The 20,128-nt window shown below is 39.9% G+C and overlaps 1 protein-coding gene and 1 long non-coding RNA gene across 3 annotated transcripts in view; one reads left to right on the top strand and one right to left on the bottom strand.

Moving 5' to 3' along the window:
• The window catches only part of PDZRN3 (PDZ domain containing ring finger 3), a 143,861-nt gene that overhangs the window by 95,289 nt on the left and 28,444 nt on the right, over positions 1-20,128 (top strand). The window contains exon 1 of one of the 2 annotated variants that reach the window (XM_063348404.1): positions 14,588-14,875. The exons of the other annotated variant lie outside the window; for it this stretch is intronic. Coding sequence (XP_063204474.1) covers positions 14,807-14,875 — 69 coding nt within the window. The 5' untranslated portion in view covers positions 14,588-14,806. Of the gene's footprint in view, positions 1-14,587; positions 14,876-20,128 lie in introns of those variants that run through there. 2 annotated transcript variants of the gene reach the window in all.
• The window catches only part of LOC134521686 (uncharacterized), a 110,060-nt gene continuing 97,286 nt past the window's right edge, over positions 7,355-20,128 (bottom strand). Inside the window, exon 3 of the long non-coding RNA XR_010072833.1 lies at positions 7,355-7,474. This is a non-coding gene — a long non-coding RNA (uncharacterized LOC134521686). The remainder of the gene's footprint in view (positions 7,475-20,128) is intronic.

Below are 20,128 nucleotides of genomic sequence, written 5' to 3' on the forward strand. Positions count from 1 at the left end.
CATCACTAAACCATATCGCTAAGCACTACGTCTACCCATCTTTTGTCTCTGAACCATCTTCTCATTTCCTGACGTACACAGTAGTGATTTTTTTTTTAATTGTACCTTTACAGCGCTGTGCTTAAATAATGCCACAATCCCCACGACAACCTTTGGAAGTTTCCGGCTATGTTATATTTTATCACAGCAATTCTTGCCCCCCCATTCAGAGGTGATGTGTTCATTGTAAGAACAGAAAGTCTTCCCTTTCTTCTTTGCTACAGTTCTTGATGTCTGAACTGAAAACTGACAAATTCAGCTTCTGCAGAAGAACGCAGAAGCCATCTCTTTAATTCTGCCTACTGAATCACCACATTAAACTGAAAAAGCACTAATGCAAATCCTGAGGTTTAGATAGATGTCTGTGCTTAAGAGAAAGGAAAAAGCACCAAACTTACTGTTCCATGAATTACAAAGTCAGTAACTCTCCCATCAGCATTTCTCCCAAATTTGTTAGAGAAAGTTCCCAACAGAATTTATACCCAACAGGTGACAAGAAAAAAATTAGGGTGCACACATCTTAATAAGAACTCTTTAAATTAAAACCAAAACCAAGCAAACAGCTTCTCGGTATCAAATCATCTACAGTAGAAGTGATCTGTACTGTATGTATTACACCTTTTCCAGAACACATACTGTTTTTAAAAAATTATTCCATTATTTTGAAATTAGATAAACTCATGAATCCTGCAGTTTATCATCCTTTTTGATCTTTATCGAAATTTATCTGTGACACTAATGTTTTATACCAGGGCTTTGTGCTGTGCTGCAAATTAGTGGGAGTTTCTGTTTCATAAATTCCTTTAACTGGTGCGCCCACCCCTTCTGAGAGAGCCTCAGCTGGACAAAATGTCCCTGAGTAGGTGTGAGAAAGAAAGGGTCTGACTGCATCATTGCCCCTGTGTATTTATAGCCACAGCGGGGAAAGTTGGTCTAATAATAGTATTTACCTTTGTTACTTGGTAAATAACAAACTATTATTGGACAATTATAGTAAAGGTCAAGATTGACTTTTTTTTTTCCTTTATGAAACATGCTTATTCTGTGTTTAGCCTCAGTTAAAAGGCGCTTTTTATAAAGTCGTGTAGTGTAGCAAACATTTGAATGTATCAGAGCTTATGACACTAACTTAATTTAATGGTAAAAGATAAGAATTTTTCAGTGGCGCTTGCTCAGGTATCCTCATTATCATCCGGCTCCAGCTTTCATATGGGTTTGTTACAATAATAATAATAAGGGTTCACAAGAGGTAGCTATTTTCATATAAATATTGTCCCAGTGACAATAGATTTTTATAATCGGCTCCAGCGGTGGCCAGGGAAGACTCTCGGCTGGTGTGGCGTTGCTGGGAGTGCAGGCTGCTGCAGGAAATGAAAACAACTTCAGAAGGAGGAAAGATTAAATACAATCAATCCATCACTGTACGATAAGTAACAGGCTTTTGGAGTTCTAATGGACTAAATAGTGTAATGTGTTTGGTTTGGTAACCACAGAGTTTAATCATGTATTTTAAAATTTTTAAACAGGAAATGGCCTTTTCTCCAAAGGATATACACATTTGCAGTGCATAAATCAGCTCCTGAGTCCCATGGATCCTGATCTCATGGTCTTTACCATGCAATTAACTTTAACTCTTTATTCTGAAGAAACTGCCGGTCATTCTGCTAGTGTAATGTGATTTGATGAGTTGTCGCTGTTTTTTTGCCCTCATTTTGTTCCGTTCAAGCCCTTGCCTCAGTGCTGTTCCTCTAAACCTCTTTCAGGCTGGGGCTCAGCCACGCACCCCGGCCCGGGGTGAGCTCTGGGGAGGGGGGTGCCACCGGAGCAGCCGGGTGACGGCAGGGCCATTCGCCGCCCACACCTCCTACGCAATGTTCCCTGGCAGAATGTCACCGCCTCAGCCAGCACAGCCACCACCATGGCCCAGTCTCCTCTTCTCTTCCCTGTCCTTTCTAACCTGTTCCCAAGTGATGGCGTTTGGACAAAGCCCAGCGGGGCTGGTTCTGCGCCCCACTGCCCTGTGCGCGGATCCACAGCCCTGGCTGCTGCTGTGGGGACAGGGGGGCTCATGTTTAGAGCACTGAGCACAGTATGGGGTTTATTCAACACCGTACAAACGTCACATTTTAGACAGGAGAGCATGTAGCTATGACAGCTGTCTTTTAAATTATGCAGAAGAACAAGCTGAGGACAAACACAACCGAGCGGTGGCTTGTTAAAGGCATCTACAGAATACAGCAATGTTTATTCCTTCAGAAAACCCGTACTATAATTTTGCAATAAAACCAGGTAAAATTGTAGGTGCATGTGTTTTCTGACATGCTTGCCAGATATCATGATATAAATACATATTACCAACACAAAATATGCACACACACTCACACACATCTATCTGTCTTCTGAGATTACTGATAACTTACCCTTTGCCAAAATGAGATGGAACATTTACAGAACATGTATAGTTAATATACCCACTCACGGACTACTTTTGAAAAATCTAATTCATAAATTATACATTAAGTTAGCAACTATACATGCATGCATCGACAGGATATTATTATGACGAAGGTGGCTATCTTTTCAAAATGTAGGGGACGCATTAAAACACTATTGAATGACAAGCAGAATTGGGAGCTTTTTCAGCAGAGCTTAATCAGAGACTCTTCTGGAAGCTAAAAAGAGTGCTGGGAATCCCTTTCTCTCCAAAGAATCAGATGCCGCGGAATGTAATCTGTGTACAAATCCCCTAGTTTACAAGCAGAGGATCCCCACAGACTATTGGCCCCGCTACCCCCTGCACAAGAAATATTTTCAGTATTAAAGCTTGAATTTAGGAAAGTTGTCTTATCCAAAGTTGGTTTTTTCCCCCTTTCTAATTCAAAACAAAATTAAGTTAATGTTACAGTAAGGAAGAAAATATGAGTGCAGAAATAGAAAATGTTTGAAATGCTTTCAAGTAAATGCTGGAACTAAATGGAAAATGTTTGAAATATAAATGTTCCCATGTAAGTTACGGGGAAGGTTTTCTGAAGCATTAATTAAGGAAGATATACTAGATACAGGGAAGTGTTCATTACTATACCTGTGATACTGTATGGAAAAATACTGGAAAATACTAAAAAAAGATAAAGTTGTCTTCCTCTCTTTTAAAGCAGATTTCAAGTAGAGGGTGTTCTACTTTAACACTCCCAGATGAAGAATTGCTGTAAAACTGCACATGAGCAAGATGCCGCTCTGCTAAAGTGCTTAACAGAGATGCAAAATACGCCAACAAACTACGGGAGAAAACCAGCTGAGCTCTGAATACAGCATTGCTGTAATTCCAGACTCTTGTCTCCTAATGATACACCAATGTACACAGATAGCTTCATGTAGACAGCTTTCACGGTAAAAATTATAAACCGCTTGAATAGGTTTAGTGTAAATGATAGCAGGGAAACGGGTACACATTAAGATCCCCCCAAAAATATTGAGAACTTTATGATTTTTTAGAAAATGGGAAACGCATTAAAAAACTGTACCCAAAGGTGGAAGCGTCTGAGCTAATAAAACTGTATTTTAGATTGTAACCTTCTTTTATAGCTATTTTTTTCATTGGCATTTGTTTTTATTCATTTGCTTCCCCAGTACTGTCTTCTGTGGTATCATGCCACCATGACCAAAGTGACAGACTTTCGTCTCTGCTGGATTAATCAGTGTGTTCTTTGATCCATAACATATGCTCCTAGTAGACATTTAGCGTCAACATATTCAAGATTTGTGGTCTGGCAGTTCAGTGCCTGATGTTAACCTAGCTGATAGACAGCTTAGAGTATTTTATTTATTTATTTATTTATTTATTTTGATTGAGACTGTCTTTTACCCATAATAACTTAAACAACAGAATGAAATATGCGATGTTAAATATTTGGGTTGATATCTTTGCCGGGCTCCTTCCTTCCCAGCAAGCACCCGCTCCTTGCCCGGCCCCTTCCCCGGGGACAGGGACCTCCCTGGGGCTGGGAACGTGGCGGTGAGATGCGAAATTTTATTTCCTCTAGGTGCTGTCTGAAATTGCTAAAAACTTGTCTCAAAAGAAACTGGTAAAGGGCAGGGTAAAGAACAGAAGGAGCAGGGTGGTAACCCAAGATATTTTTCTTTTAGTGTATCAATTAAATAAAGGATATCAATTAATGGGATTCAAACTATTTAATTATTTTTTCATTGAGAGGTATAGCACATGATTGATGGCTTGGCTACTCCTTTACTGATCCGACTACTATAATGTGCTGCATAATATATTGCTTTCTACTATGTCATGCACAGATAGAAATGGCAAGTGTAAAATGGGATTAACTGCCCTCAAAATAGTCTGGGCTTGAAATTATTTATACAAGGCTGGTGTCAAAACTCCCTTTGACTTCAGAAGGTGCTGAATTATCTCCTCGTCCCCATCTTGTACAGCACACAGGCACATCCCTGTCTGTGGAGACCTGCCCAGGGCCCCAGAACAGTACGCTTAACATAGAGGAGAGAGCATCTATTTTTTTAAAAAAGCACTGTCCTGCCATGAAGAATTAAACAGAAAATGAATGGAGAAACCAAATGTCAGCTGCTCCCTGAGACTTCAAGGTTCAGGAAACTCTGCTTAGTGGGAGTGGGAAAAGATTGGTTCAGGCTGAAATGTAAGAGAATAATGGTATTATAAGAAGATTATGGGAGATTATTTTTCTTGCGGGCCCCAGATTTCTGCAAAAACAATCCTGAATCGCATCCTACCAGGCAAAATTAAATCACCCATTCCTCTAAACGACAGGGCTTTATTAACTGTGCATTCATTTGGTGTGCGCAAAGTTAAAAATGGGCTCATATTACAAAACGTTACATGCATCTTTCTGTCGTTTGACAACATGGAGCTCAATGTGATTAACAATGTGGCAAGAAGAAAAATAATTGTTTCTTCAATATACAACCCCCATAATAATTCAGAAATCAATATGCATCCTCGGAGAGTTTCCCCAGCAGAGGTTTGGAGGAAGCAGGGTGGCCTACTTCATTTCCCTCCAAATGTGAAGCTGTTGCAGCCCTGGCTAGTCTGGCTTTTTTTTTTTTTTTTTAATGTTTAACTATAACCACTGGGACTGGAATCATAGCTTCTAGTGGCCTAGTATGAATATTAATAAGACACTGGGCCATGGAGTTCCTTGCTGATTTTGACAGTTTAAAGGATCAGTTAGTTAATTAGAAGATGACATGGCACATCGCATCCCTTGGCTCTATCCTGCCTTCTGTCTCCTCTTTTCATTTGCTGTTTTGACATGTTAGATTACATCATTACTTGTAGTTTCACTTGTTAGCCACACCATGAAATGAGAATATTTTAAGCAGTAATTATTGTGATTTCTCTCCTCTGCTAAGAACACGAAACTCAAAGAAAGCATACAGAAACTTGCATTTCAAAGACTTAGGAATACGTGCTTGGTAGTTTATAACCTTCTCACTACAGCCAATAAACAGAAAAAGATTGTAAGTAGCACAGAAAATTGTGTTGATCACCATACTGGCAACCAATCTAGTATTTTAAGTAGGCACCCCCATCACTGTCCTTTATTTGTGAATTACTTAATGCTTTCATAGGCATATTTCTCAGAAATCTGGAGTCTCTTCCCCCAGCCAAGAACTGATCTGCCTCTAGACATGTACATGCAATCCAGTACGTTCACTGCATTGTACTAACCTAAAAAAAGTACGAGTTTTCTGTCAGCATCATAGTCAGAACAGACAAAAATAATGTGAACAGAAAGGATGGTACTATGCAGCAGTCCTCTCCTTTGGGGGAACCACGAAGGATAACAAATATGAATAGGGCATAAGAAATTTCATTGAAACATTAACTTATTTCTCAACTACACCTGATACCCCAAAGTAGACAATAAAAAAAAATAACCTGCAAAGCTACAGTCATACCATAAATCATAAAAACTTTCAAGTTTTGCATCCCATACTGAAGTTAGCCATCAGGAAAAAAATTCTGGACACTTAATAAGACTTTGGAAGAGCCACAACCACTTTTTTTGAGTATTACTCGATAATCACGTTAATTAATATTTGTCTTCTAACTTACATTCTGTCTGTAAAATACTTATAAAGGACACTGGTCTGTTTCTGCAGAGAAACGCAGAGAAACACATGTGTGTTGTACTTTCTCGGCAGACTTGCCAGCCTGCGAACGGAAGAGTCTGCAGGAGAATCGGGATGCAGTTTCTGCATCGTGGAGAACCTGCAGCTCCAGGGCTTCATTAGCAATGAGAAGATTAGTGGGTGAATGTGTCTTCCAATAGGAACCATCAGTTCTGTGTTATTATTCATCACTGTGTCTGATTGCCTCTGTACTTTCACATTTCTTCAAATGTTTGTACTTGTGTAACCATTTCAATACTACTTAATCAATACTGGTTATCAGAATATGTATTTTGAGGAAAGAATTGCAGAGGAAGTATATCTACATAATAACTTTATGCAGTTAGTCAATACGATGACCTATGTAGGTAATCTATTTTTTTCATTAAGTTAAACATGTAACCTCCCATTGATTCACAGAAATACATTGCTAATACCAGGTGGAAATCGCTTCCGTTGCCATTGAAGATAAAGCTAGGTTTCTACCTGTAGAAGGAGCAAAATTGGAAGTTGTGTGCTCTCCAACAACAGAATTTACCCATTGAACTAGAAATCCTTGTTCAAGGTGAACCAAGTTAGGCATGAAAAGTGTCCTTCTTATATCAGAGAAGGGATTAACACCGCAGAGTGTCTTTTATCAAATCAATGTTATTGCAAAAGTATTGATTTCATAATGAAACAAGAAATGAACCAGCATCACTGCAGTTTCATAGGCTGGTGAGATTATATTGTAAAGAGGATAAATGGAAAGCAAACACCACGCTATATTGTTGGTGTATTTCACGCACTAAACAATACTCGGTAGGACCTTCGCCACCTTCTGTATTCTTCCATAGGGTCAAGATTATGTCTCGGTTGGGGCTGGGAAAGCAGCACAGGCACAGCCCGGCTCTGGGATGGAAACCAGTCAGAGCCCCCGTGTGCCCCTGTTACTCTTTTCTCTTACCCCATACGGCTCATCTATTTTGACTATACTCTCGCTGAAGCAGAGCTAGCTGTTGCTTCGCATCCCCAGCAGAGTGCTGCCATCACTGCTGTGGCTGCAGGTGCCCACAGTGGAATTAATGACACAGACCAGTGCTGGAGCTAATGCCAGTCTCCTTCAGTGGAAATGCATCTTTCCCAACTGCAAAGATAGAAATGAACACTTACGTTTCCTTTGTTTCTCAAAGCCTTAAATCCCATTTAATTCAAGGTCTGCTCATCTTCTGGGTCTTTTCTGCATAGGAGCTCTAGCCGAGAATTAGCAATCAGATTCCTCGTTGTCCACCTGAACCTAGAAATGAATACAAAGGCAAACATATAAGCAACTTTTTTCATTTTGACTGCCATTTACCATTAATACTTAATATTCCCACATATCCTTTTCATCAGATGGTTAATATAAAACCTAATGAACCATAGATAGCATTCCTGTTTTGCTCTGTTTCAAATTAAGTGCGGAGCAGTAAAAACTGAGAAATGAAAGTTAATATCGCTTCAAATAAAAACGGCTTAAAATTCCTCATATGAATACAGAAGCTAAAATACAAAAGTAAGAGAAGACTGTGATCCTTAGCAGGTCTTGGCAGTTTCTGGCCATATATTATTAAGCATTATTCAGCTGACCCTAAGGGGAGTTCATCTGGAGACATTAAGGTCAAAGAGCAGAAGCATTTGGACACAGTCAAATGGATTTTACACCTTTGTATCTTTCTGACATTACTGTTTTGCTTCAGCAAACTGCCTAATATCAGATATATCCTACTGGGTACCTTTCTAAATCACTGCAATTTTCTTTGTCCCTGGGCTACAGTTATACGATCAGGATCCAAAGCTATCACAGACTATGATATACTATTTTACTTGCTCGTTTGTATTAGAATGAACTTTATTAGCTTTTGGGCACGTGTCTATCAGTTTTAAAGATTAAGTATTATGTCAATAGTTTTTATGCAGCACTCAAGTACACTGAATCATTTTGCTTGCTCTGAGATTATTAAAAGTGTATTATCGCTTTTACAGAAAACATTTTGATTTTAAAATGAACCATCACTCATAGGAGCCTGTGCTTACCAAAGCTATCCCTCTAAAGTGATATTTCACAGCAAAATCAAAATGGGGATAGATGCTCTGTAAGTAATTTTAGATTTGAGAGCCCGTGAACCTTATAAACACAAATGTATAACTAACATTTGACTCCACACTCCTATGCTTTCATTATCCACTTTCTTGCTTTAAATATTCGTAATTTTATATTCTTGTAACATCTCTTCTGCTAACAATAACCACAGCACTTCTACCATGTAAAAACTGACAATTTGTGCAGGCTTAAATTTGTCATTCTTCTTAAATAGAAACCATCTAGTTAAATAACCCGTAAAAATTACAGAGATGAGCCTGGCTGTTCCAGTATCAAACCCAGGAAATCAAGGATGCTTTTTTGCGAGGAAGCTGAGGTTTCAGCTAACATGAAAGAAGCTTTTAGAGCACAAATCCAGCCTATAATCAGATTTTCTCATTTCCTTGCCAGTCTTCCGTACTTTTGGGTTTGTGGTTGGTAGTGGCTGAGTACATTGTGTCAGGAATGGGAATATGGAGGAGGATAGCGCGTCGGGGATTTGAGCTAAAGAACAACTCTTTAAAGTGCAATCTGCCTCCAGGACCCTCACTTGGACTTTGCTAGGCTTGAAGTATCGCAGCTGGTGATTTCGGGGCTGGTTTATGATTAGGTGAAAGAGCACTCCCTTTTTGATTAGTTCATTCTTTATGCTCAGTAGCTAAAACCCTGTTTCACCCACTTCCACCCTGGTGTCATCACTGTAAACCCAGCGCGTACACCTTCTAGTTCAGGGATCGCTGTTTGTCGTAATCTTTGACCAAGACCTCTTGGCACTGCTGTAACAGACACCCAAAGAGGCAGCCCACGGTAGGAGGAGTTTTGTAGTCCCCAGGTCAGCTCTTAGCATCCTAATTCTCCCCATCAGAAGGTCTCAGCGGCATATTAAACAGTTATTTACCCTGTTCTGACCCCATCATTTCTGCTTCATGAAAGACTGAATTAACACAATAGTGTTCTCCTATCTACCGGCCTTGCAGTGCTCACAGGGATGTTGCTCTAATGTTCCTGTAATATTGCTGTCTTTCTCAAGTGGCATAAATTAAAGAGATATCAGACTCCTTAAAGAGCTTAGAGGACTGAACAGTTCCTTCAGTGGTTTAACAATAAATATCATTTCATTTAAGTTACTTCTGAGAATTGGAACTCTTTCAGAGATGCTAAGTGGAGCAAATAAGGATCTCAAGACTTCAACATTAACTGATGGGAATAAAGCCAACGTTTTACATTTGCTTTCACATCCTCTCTTGTGGTATGTTTTAGTTTAAATATTTTGGCTCCAGTCTTGAAGCTTCCAATGCATAGGCAGATTGCTATGCCCACATGCAAAAAAAAGAATTACAGAATAGAGATCTTTTTGCTGTTATATTTAGAGTATGTGTTTAATTGTTGTGCCTGCACAATGCCATAGAAAATCTTCGTTTGGTTCCACGTATTTGACAAGGGACTTGTTAGAAGGGTATTTTTAAAGTAGAGCCTCACTAATAAAGTGTATTATTAAGAATCCAACACTTCACAGCTATTGGTGGATCGTAATATTGAAAATTTGCAAATAAATACAGGGAAACAGAACTCAATTTGAAGTCATTCTCAACAGCAAGGCACTCAAGCTTTAATAGAGGTAACCCAATGGCTATAATTAAAAAGCACCCTAACACACTTTGAAAAACTCCAGATACTTACTTTAAAGTACAGTTGTGTAGCACAAACAGTTTTCTTTCGCACCACTCTATGTAATCATAATCTGTACAGTTTCCTGACTTCTGTTTATATAACGCATGAATGCAAGAATTATTTATAAAGTCACAGCTGTTCTCTTTCCTAGCCTTTGTTTCTCGCAGGTCTTAAATATTTGTAAAAACAAGAAAAGTAATTAAAGCATTGATACATTCAGCAAACATCTCCCCGGTCATGCTGCTGAAATAGGAATCATTTGTTTAAACAGAACTTGCTAAGTGTATGTACAAAAATATAATGTTAAATAGTTACTACGTACTAGGAAAGCCAACTTGCATTTAAAGAAACAAAATAAACAATGCCAAACCGTTACTAATATTGCAGTCAGCCCCTCTGACATTAGGAACTCCCAGAACCGAGTGCAACGGTTTGGTGTTTGCCCAGATCTGTGAAGTAGCTCTGTGCCATCTGCTCCTCGCACAAAGGACGTGAGTTTATTCTTGCTGGTGGGAACTGCTGTCTAAGAGCCAACACTTGGCAGTGCAAGTCCCTACCCTTGAAAAGCTGGCAGAGCACGCGTTTTAGCCTTTGAGTTCCCTAATAATGTTCCCCTGCAGGGTGCAGGTCCCTCATGAGTGCTTTATTTCCCTCTTTATTCTGATTCACTGTCCCGTGCAGATGGGCAGGACACCTCAAGTGCATTGGTCTCCAGTGAATTCCCCTTACCTGCCAACACCTGACGGGCTTAATTGTAAAATAAATCAAACATTTAAATAGCGAAATTTATACTATGCTTGTAGTTACACGCTGAGAGATTGTAGGTTGTAACTAAGATAAATGGATTGGCCTAGATGACCTTTAAAGGTCCCTTCTATGATTCCAACCCAAACTATTCTATGATTCCATGAAAAAAAAGAACCAGGCTGTGGTCGGTGGCAGGATTCCCTCCTCGCTGTCACCCACCATCTGCCCAGGACACCCTGCTTCCCGGAGACGGGAGCAGCACCCTGCCCTTTGTGGTGGCCCTGGCTGCTTTCCACCTTCTGTTCCTTGGGAATTTGGACACAAAAGCAAATGTCTAGTAGTCGGAGCCAGGTATCTTGGTAAAAGGGATTTTGCAGACTTGGTCGCATGTAATCAGTCAGGGAGCAAGTAATCTAGATAAATGCTAATGAAAGCCCTTGCTGGCACCTTGTGTATTCAAAGGCTATTTACTATTGTTCCTAATCAGCTGGCTCGCTAACTTCCCATTCAGTCTGGATTGCTCAGATTCAGCCGGGACCACTATAATATTCACATTACACATGATAGAAGCCATCCACTACGCGTACATTTTGTTAAGCTCATTATCTGTGGCACACTGGCAAGACCACACATGACACGTTGTTAAGGCAGATAACAGATCTCTTAACGAGCTACCTTATCTGGACAAACCAAAGGAAGCCAGTTCACCTCCAGAACATACGGCACATGTTGACGAGGGTTCCTGTAACACACTGGGCTTGACTTGGTACATATGTTATAAAGCAAGAGTAATTAGACAATTAACATCCACCCCATCCCGGACAGCTCAGGTGGCTCGTTCTGGCTGCCTGGGTCCAGCAGTGAGGAGCACTGAGAAGGTCTCTTTGTTTCTTTGTTCTTGATGTCAGTCTCCCAAGCTCACAAAGAGCAATTAGGAAATGGAACTGGCCTCGTCAGACCTTCTGGTGTCACCCATCAACCCCGTTCATCGTGGAAGGAGTCTCATAAAAATTAAACTGAAAACTCATAGCAACTTTTTACTTAGAACATGCAAACTGCAATAGCTTAAAAACCGACCAAATTTAGCAGATTTCACGGGGACAACACAAAGCATCCCTGTGCCAAACTTCAAATTTCTGTTTCAAATTATGTTGATACTAAAACCGTCTCAAAGAAAACATATCCGGAATTTCTTAACATGGGCAAACAATGTATTTTTTTTTTTGTAATCCTACTCTTGGAAGCGACTAAAGCACTTGGGCTGAAGTGTACCATTAAAAGCAAAAATCAGCCTTGGACAACACCCAGAACACAAGTTTACAGCCCAAATGTTTAAAGTTTGTCAAAGTACGGTAAAAACTAGGCTATATTAACCTGAGGCAGCGCTACCATTTCTGCCTACGAGATGAACAGAGAAATATGAATTAGATGTCAGTAATGGCAAACATCTCCGTTGAGATAAGCGCTGGCCTGACGGCCAGGCTCGCTTATTTACCAGAGCAACACTGCAACAAAGCCAACTGCAGTGTTAAGCCACCCTTTGCTGCTGAGCAACGCGCTCAGGCTTTGTCAGCTGAAGAATCCAAAACATCACATTTATGGGATCCCTCCACTCTTACCTCAAAACAGTCACCTGCTGGACTGACTCTCCCAGCCCGATTTACAGATTATCTTTTTGAATCAGACAAAACTTTTTGCAAACAGGTTATTGCCAGTCGCAGTGGCATTTTCTAGATTTAATAAAAATTATCTCACGTAGTCTATCATGTTGCTATAGGAAAATAACAAATAGGCACATTTCCGTTGAAACTGGAAATGAAATATCCCGCCTGTTTCTGTTTTATTTCTCATCCGATTCAGCTGCATGCTATTTCTGAAAAAAATTCCTGGCTGAACTCAGCCACCTGAACTGAACAATAACATTTAAATAGCAACTAGTATTTAAGGAGAAACTTAATTGCATTAAAAAAAAAAAAAGGCAACATTTTTGAAAGTTTTATCTTAAATTGCTTAATCAAATTACATAACCAAAAATTATCTAATCAAAGCCATAATTTTTTTTACAATTTCACTAAGGTCTTTTTTTTTTTTACTTAATTCAGTTATCGTGATCATCTTTTCTGCTTATAGGGAACGCTAGTTCCCTCATGCAAGAACTTTCCAGTTGTTCAAGATCCACAGCCACTGGCTGTCAACCAGCGTTGGAAAAGCCGGTAGTGTGCATTGAATAGGAGCGTATGTAACCAGGGATAGCCTGACTCGTTCCTCAGCTTCAAGAGCCAGCAGTAAGATGCAGGCTACCTCCCTCTTGCTCTAACCTTGCGAATTCTACCACCATGGCAGGGGTCATCTCCTTGTCAGGGAAGCGTCACAGACACAGCACAGGGATGGAGTCCCTGCCTGCTTTCAGGTGTTTGGCAGGGATTTGTAGAGGTCTCCTTTCTTTCTTTTCCCGTAGATAAGTAGATTTTGCTATGAAAAAACAGTCTCAGAGTTAAGGGACCCCTTCTTGTCACATTCTCTATTTACTAAAGTTTAGCGCTAAAACATATGGAGAGCACGAACTGCATTTCAGTAGCTGATCGTTTTAATGCAAATTGTGAGTCAGAAGAATGGCAGCAATAGCTGGTGTCCTACAGGACACCTGTAGCAAGATACCTCTGTAGAGTTTGGACATAAACGCTGCAGATGATCCTTGCACGACATTTCCATTGCCATCTACAGAAACTTGCTAAGCCAATAGTCAGAAACCAGTTAGAGAACCGCAACATGAGATCACGGCTCTCTGCCCTGCAATGCCTGTATCGGAATTGTACTCTTGGTCTCATTCCTAGCCACTCTGGCATCTTCTCTTCTTTATAGCAGAATGAATTAGCATAAAGATTATAAAAATGCACACTCTCTGAATGCTTAAACAATTGGAAACACTACGGTCAATCCAAACTTGTAACACAAGGTAGTGTTTCCTACAGACTGGAAAATATCCATAAAGCTTATGACCTATCAGTGCTTTTCTAGTTCATTGGGCAGTTCACTGATGTTTTATCCTTTACATCTATGGCACAGGTTCAATGTGGATCTAGGCACTCAAATACTAAACAGTCATAAATGCCATACTTACTTTATTGTATATCTTTTTATAATCTGGTAAAGTTTATATTTTTAATATAACAAATAATATATGAACCTGTCATTTACACTCTTCAAATACAATGAGAATTAGTAGCATAGATGGCCACTTTTCACTTGGTATAAATATTAATCTAAAGCTAATCTATAAATATTAATCCAAGAGACTCTTTTTTTTTTTCCTAAATCCACATACATTCACATACATCTCTTTTGCTCGCTAGCCAGGTCCTAAGGCTGCACGTAGGCTCTCAAGGGACAGAGGTGGCCTTTTTGTGTTGTGGTTGTTAAGTGCCTAGTTCAGTCATCTCCTGCTATAGAACTGAAGCTCTGGGATGCACCGCAGTAAGAGCAGAAAATAAATGCTGCAGAGCATATTCAACTTTGCCACAGCCGCTGCTGAGTTTTGTACCATTGCACTCATTTCATTGTGACTCACATTTAAACTGTACTTCTAGCCTGCTTAAATATGTTCAGAATTATCCTGAGGGACCACAGTAAAACGTAGTCGTGTTTATTTGTAATTGCTACAAAATGGTTTACAAAATTGTTAGTGTCTTTTATTATCCCTGCTACTGAAGCACTTGCCTGTTAATTAGAGAAATTTCAGCTGTCGTAGCTGGCAATTATAGCTTCTGTATCCCTGTCTGTTATGAATAGTCAATGAGAGCTGATTAATATGCATGAGCAGCAGTATATAGGCTGTGCGCTGGAGCCGAGTGCCGCAGCCGGCGTGGCAGAGGGAGTGCTGTGAGCTGCTGGGGAAGGAGGGAGCGCAGGGACGGAGGGAGCCCAGTCTCCCCAGCACCCCAAGCCGTACCACCATCACCACCACCACCTGTCCAGTCCCACCGACCCTCCGAGGGCTGTGGAGGATACCTGGGTGCATATGCTTGCTCACAGAGATTTCTCTGCTTGCTCTGGTGAATAAGGAAGATTATTTCTGCCACTTATTTAAACATGGGATGCAGTTTGTGCACTCTACAGAAGCAGGAAGAACAGTACAAGTTACTGTATGAAGTTTGTCAGGTAAAGAATTAGATTTCCTTTCTAAAAGCAAATGTTCTCTTTTAGGCTTGTGAGCACTGTTAATGACAGGGAACATGGAATACCAAAAACTGCTTATAGAAGTGAAAATGAAAGAGGATTTGCCTTATTTGATACGTGTATGATAATGATCAATGTTTTTATGATGTACCTTCCCATTCACACTTGCAGAACATCGAATATTTAAATGCATACTATTATACATACAAACTTTTTACAAAACTGTGCCTCACAAAATAGGACTCTGTACTTAATTTCTCCGTTATTAGGTAAAATTTCTTGACAAGGGTCATGGCTTGGTTACACATTTTTTGAAGAATTTAGGGAAGAGGTGCAAGGAGGGATTTGTATCTGTTTATGAGTACAGACAGACACTTTTTCTGCGCAGTGCTTCACTCAGTGCTCAGTCTGGTCTGGAAGTGCCTGTTCCTGCCAGGGGAAGTTGATGGCTAGTTGTTGTAGCTTTTGCTGTGTAGAAATACCAGTTAACAAATAGTTAGAATTCACAGCAGATTAAAACTACTACTCTACAGATCTTTATACATCAAATTATTCATATTAAGCATCTGATAAGTTTTCTAAAAATGAGATAAGTCATTAAGCTCTATTACAAAAATGTTATTTCCTATGTTTTTGCTTTTCCTTCTGTCTGTCTGAAATTTCTCCCTCTGTCACATCTGAAGTACGATTTGGACCCCAACAGCGTGGTGGAACTGTGCAGAGCAATGGCCAGGTGTTCAGGGACACGCTCCTGCTCATCTCTTTTGAAATAATCATAGCAGAAAGCTTATGGTTAACCGTGAAAAACGTGGTTAGTCTGTACAAACACTGCAGATACAGAAACTACCCAGACCCTGCCAGCTGTACTTTACCACCTTGCCCTTCCTAAGGCGGTTTAGAATAAGTGACAGTTTTCCCCAGTCACAGGAGTGACATTTCCCAGTGCTGCCGCCTCCTGCGCTCACCAGCAGAGGGAATTGCTCAGCGGAGCACGGGAGGGAAAGAAATCCCATGTCCTCGCTGTGTTCCCACCTGCGTCTGATCCCAGATACCGATGTCACTGACAACAAAGTGAATAAAATATGGGGGTGGTTTGTTATGCTAGTAGGGAAGTGATTAAATTTTAAACACGTAGTTTTGATCTAATTCTCCCTCACTCACCCAAAGGACACTGATGCTTTGTGGAAGAAAAAAAACTTGTGAGAGCAAATAGGAAGACATGTTTACTGTCATTTCTATTTATACTAACTCACTTCCACTTGCTAAGCCGCTATGCATGCGACGGTGGGAAGAATTTGAGGGAAAGGTAACCAGATTTCTTGGATGTTATTCGGTACTGAGAACTAGTTTCAGATGCTGCCGGCAACAGCAGAGCTGGTGCCAGGTCTCGTTTGTGCAATTCCTCCGTTCAGATCAAGCAGTGGCCGTGGTAACAGCTACCGATCCCCCAAAGTCGCCAAGTTTCCATGCAGCCTGGGTTCGGGGACTAGAAGGGAAGCACACTCAGAAGCGCAACAAGCAGAACAAACTGAGACAGGAAGAAATTAGGAATATTTTGATTGTTTAGGAAGGCTTGCACATTTTTTGCTGTGAAATGAAGGTGGCAGAGAACCTTTGCAAGTTACTGACATCTCCTAACAGATGCGGGACAACATTCTTTAAATACACGTCCTTAAAACCAGTCACAGGAACAGTCCCGCTGATATCTGAGATGACTAAACTATCCGGTGCTGGCTGCAGGTGCAGATCCCTGGCAGTAATTTGGATTTAGAAATCAACCTACAAAGTGCTGCAACCTCGTTCCAGGAATGTGTGGAGCACGGAGCTCAGCACCCCAGATGAACTTTAAGCATGGAAGTCCTTTGGAAAGCATGGTTGGAATATCCTCAGCTTCCACAGAAGTGAGAGGAGAGGTGCATGTAATCCTATAAAACTGGGATTTCTAACATAGTAAAACCTGCATTATTTAAGACTATAATCCCTCATTATTCCAGAATATAAATTATGGTGCAAAATTATTTTAACAGGGTACTACTTTGATTTCTCTGGTGGAAGGGAATTCTATAGCTTAGGGAGTACATCCAGATAATTAAATGTCACTATAACTATAAAAATGCAGCCTCATGTAGCCTACACATAAGAGAAATCAGTTAAAATTTAACGTTGAGGGAGATGAAGAATCATTTGCCTTTAAAATAATAGGATATAAAAGACAAAAGTTTCAAAATGTGCTAACAGTAACCAATACATCTTACAGTGGTTTTATTATGTTTATGAAACCATTACATAGTTTCATCCATGTAACTAATATCATGTGATAAGATCACATTGCCATTTCTGAGAAAACTAAAAGAAGCTTTTTTAAAGTCTGAGTTAGACAAAATTTGCATAATTTGGGTTTAGGAAATATTGAACATTGTTACAAATAAATCCCCTTATTTAGCCTTATTTTTTAAAAAGTTCATGACTCTGAGATGTAGGAATTCCGAAAACACTTGCAAGAATTAATAATAGTACATAACTGCACTTTCTCTATTAGGCCAGGGCTTTAGTGTCGCTGGGAAATTAATGCTTCAATAAATTACAATTCCAGAAGGTCCAGTATGTCTGGCTCCGTAAGTCCTCATAACAGAGAGCACAAAGAGGATCAAATATACCAGGGCTCAGGCTTTATCCCTTCCTCATCCATAGATAATTCAAAGAGATCCTCTTCATTAAGGGCTTTGGCACATTGCCTACAATTTCTTTTTGGGCTGCTGTGAGCTTAATGATGCAGAACAATGGTCTTCCCTCTTGTTGAACACATACCTTATTGTACCTTTAATCACATAATAAAAACCAAATTAAGACACCTCGTCATTAAAGTCTATTGTAGCTGTGCATATCAATGCTTTGTATTACAAATACAAAGGGGGCTGTGGCAGCTTGAAATCTTGATGCAGAACAGCATCACCAATGATAAGCGTGCTTGTGGCGGCAACGTGATGCATATATCTTAGACGTACCCTGAGATTTACTTCCCAGTTGCATGCAGCATATGAAATCAAGTCATTATATGCTATTAAGATTTTGGGGTTCTAGTTAAATGGAATTTTTCTTAAGAAGATATTTAAGGTTGTGAAAATGGAGGGAGAAGGAGGAAGAAAGAAAACCAGAAAATTGGGAGAGCATTTTAGACCAGTTTTCCAGTTTGCTTTTCTCAATATCATCAGCTCCTATACAAACAATAACAGAAATAAGGGGTTTTCCCTTTGTAGGAAAATTCCTGGGGGATGAAAGAGTAATTGCCATTGAAGGAAACTTACAGAAGGAAGAATGAGTCATGTGAAATAGAGCTTTTGAGTTTGTAAAATAGAAAAAAAAGATTAGGACCTCAACTTCAGAAACTTTCTGAGTACCTATTTCACTTTAAGCACATGTTTACGCACAGTTTGGGAGGTAAGCACACAGTGAAACCATTCACTAAAACGACACTTAGTATTTCCAAGGATAAGAACATAGGGTTTTAAATCACAGATTACTCTAAACTGGATGGGCAACACTCAAAGCTGTTCCCTGGGATTCAAGATGATGGAGTTCATCCAGTTCTCATGGTGGGAAGATATCATAAAAACAACCCATCAAAACTGGCACTGCCAGATGAGAAATCATGCAATAAGTGAGTATGGAGGCTAACCCCTCTCCACCAGGCTGTCCCTCCAGAATAAGGATAGAAACGCTGGCAGGAAACAAGCTCACGTTGCCACTGCCCTTGCTTCAGATGATCCGAGGTCAGAATATTTCTGCCTCCGTGATTGTCGAGCTGGCACCTTTCATAAATACTAAAGTTCACATATAAATAAACAGTTGATGTAATGACCTTTTAGTGTTTTAGGAACTTGAAAGCCCCGTTCACATGCTCGTGGCCTGGCATGTCTCTGAGACAAGTAAAAATGACAATAGTGGGCAAGCTTGATTTGTCTTTTAAAGCAGACTAAGATAGGATGCGGCCAAGGTTATGTAAGCACCAAGGTCAGCATACAAATTGCTGTGCTAATGAGAAGCCGACAGTGATGAGGAACTAACCCACGCTGTATTTCATTGGCGACTTCCAGCAGCATCACTTGCAAGGAGGCTATTCCCACAGCAGAACTCACACACAAACCAGTTGCACTGAGCTGATCTCCAATAGAGTTCCCTTCGCCATTAGAATTCCATTCACATGTTTAGACTTGAAAAAATTAGACTAAAATAATCAGTCATTAATAAAGCCCGATTTGAGGAAACAGTCTTAAACCTACTGAGCAATGATGCTATCCTAAATCAGGGCCAAAGTGGAGCTTGCCATAATAAGCATTAAGGTCAAAAAAATTTCTATTCAAAACTCTAAGATTTGGGAAACAAAAATAATTGCCTCTGTACATATGCTTTTCACACCCTCACATTTAATTGGGCAGCCAGAGAATTAGTTCGTCTACATTTCAGTAGTTTTCCATGTTAAGACCAAACCGATTGTGCCAATTATAGTAAACTGGTCTACTTGAAATACACTGTATGGCTTCAAACAGTCTGTATGTACACTGTGCTGCAGCTGAAATTAAGAATAGCGTTGAAGTTATATTCTGTCACTTCACTACCATTAAACTTGACCTCAATAACAGTTGTGAACCTATCACACTTACTTCAAAGTAGGCATGTGGTTGCTTAAACAAGATGTTAATTCCACAGCCTTTGTTCTAGACAGGGTTTTCTACCGCTGAATTAGTTCAGCTGTAGAAAAACTCTGCTTGACAGACTGGAGACTCATAATCTTCAGAAAACTGCCCTTTAATGATTGTGGCGCCTGTCTGTGGCTCAGAAGTCCCCTTTCTTAATTAGACATTTACCAGAAACTGGCAATTGAAATTTTCCTCTTCACTTGACGATGAATAATGCAATGCCTCTGTTAGGGTTTCTCTGGAAGATACACTTTATTGCATGTTAGAGGAATATTTTGGTTGTTAAAGGAACATAAACAAATGCAATATGAAATAAACAAAATGCCTAATGGTCACCTGTGATGTAAATGAGTAACTTGACCTCCTGTGCACCTGGAATTTCTTACTGCTTCATAATCTTCCTAAAATCTGTGGTGCCCTTCCTCTTCACATTGAGCAGATAAAATGCTTAACCATAGCGTAGCTTTATTTGGATTTTTTTAAAGTGATAAATGATTGAAAAGATGAGTTTTGTACTGCTTTACACTTATACATCTGT

This window comes from Chroicocephalus ridibundus, chromosome 10, assembly GCF_963924245.1.
Source record: "Chroicocephalus ridibundus chromosome 10, bChrRid1.1, whole genome shotgun sequence".
NCBI lineage: Eukaryota > Metazoa > Chordata > Aves > Charadriiformes > Laridae > Chroicocephalus > Chroicocephalus ridibundus.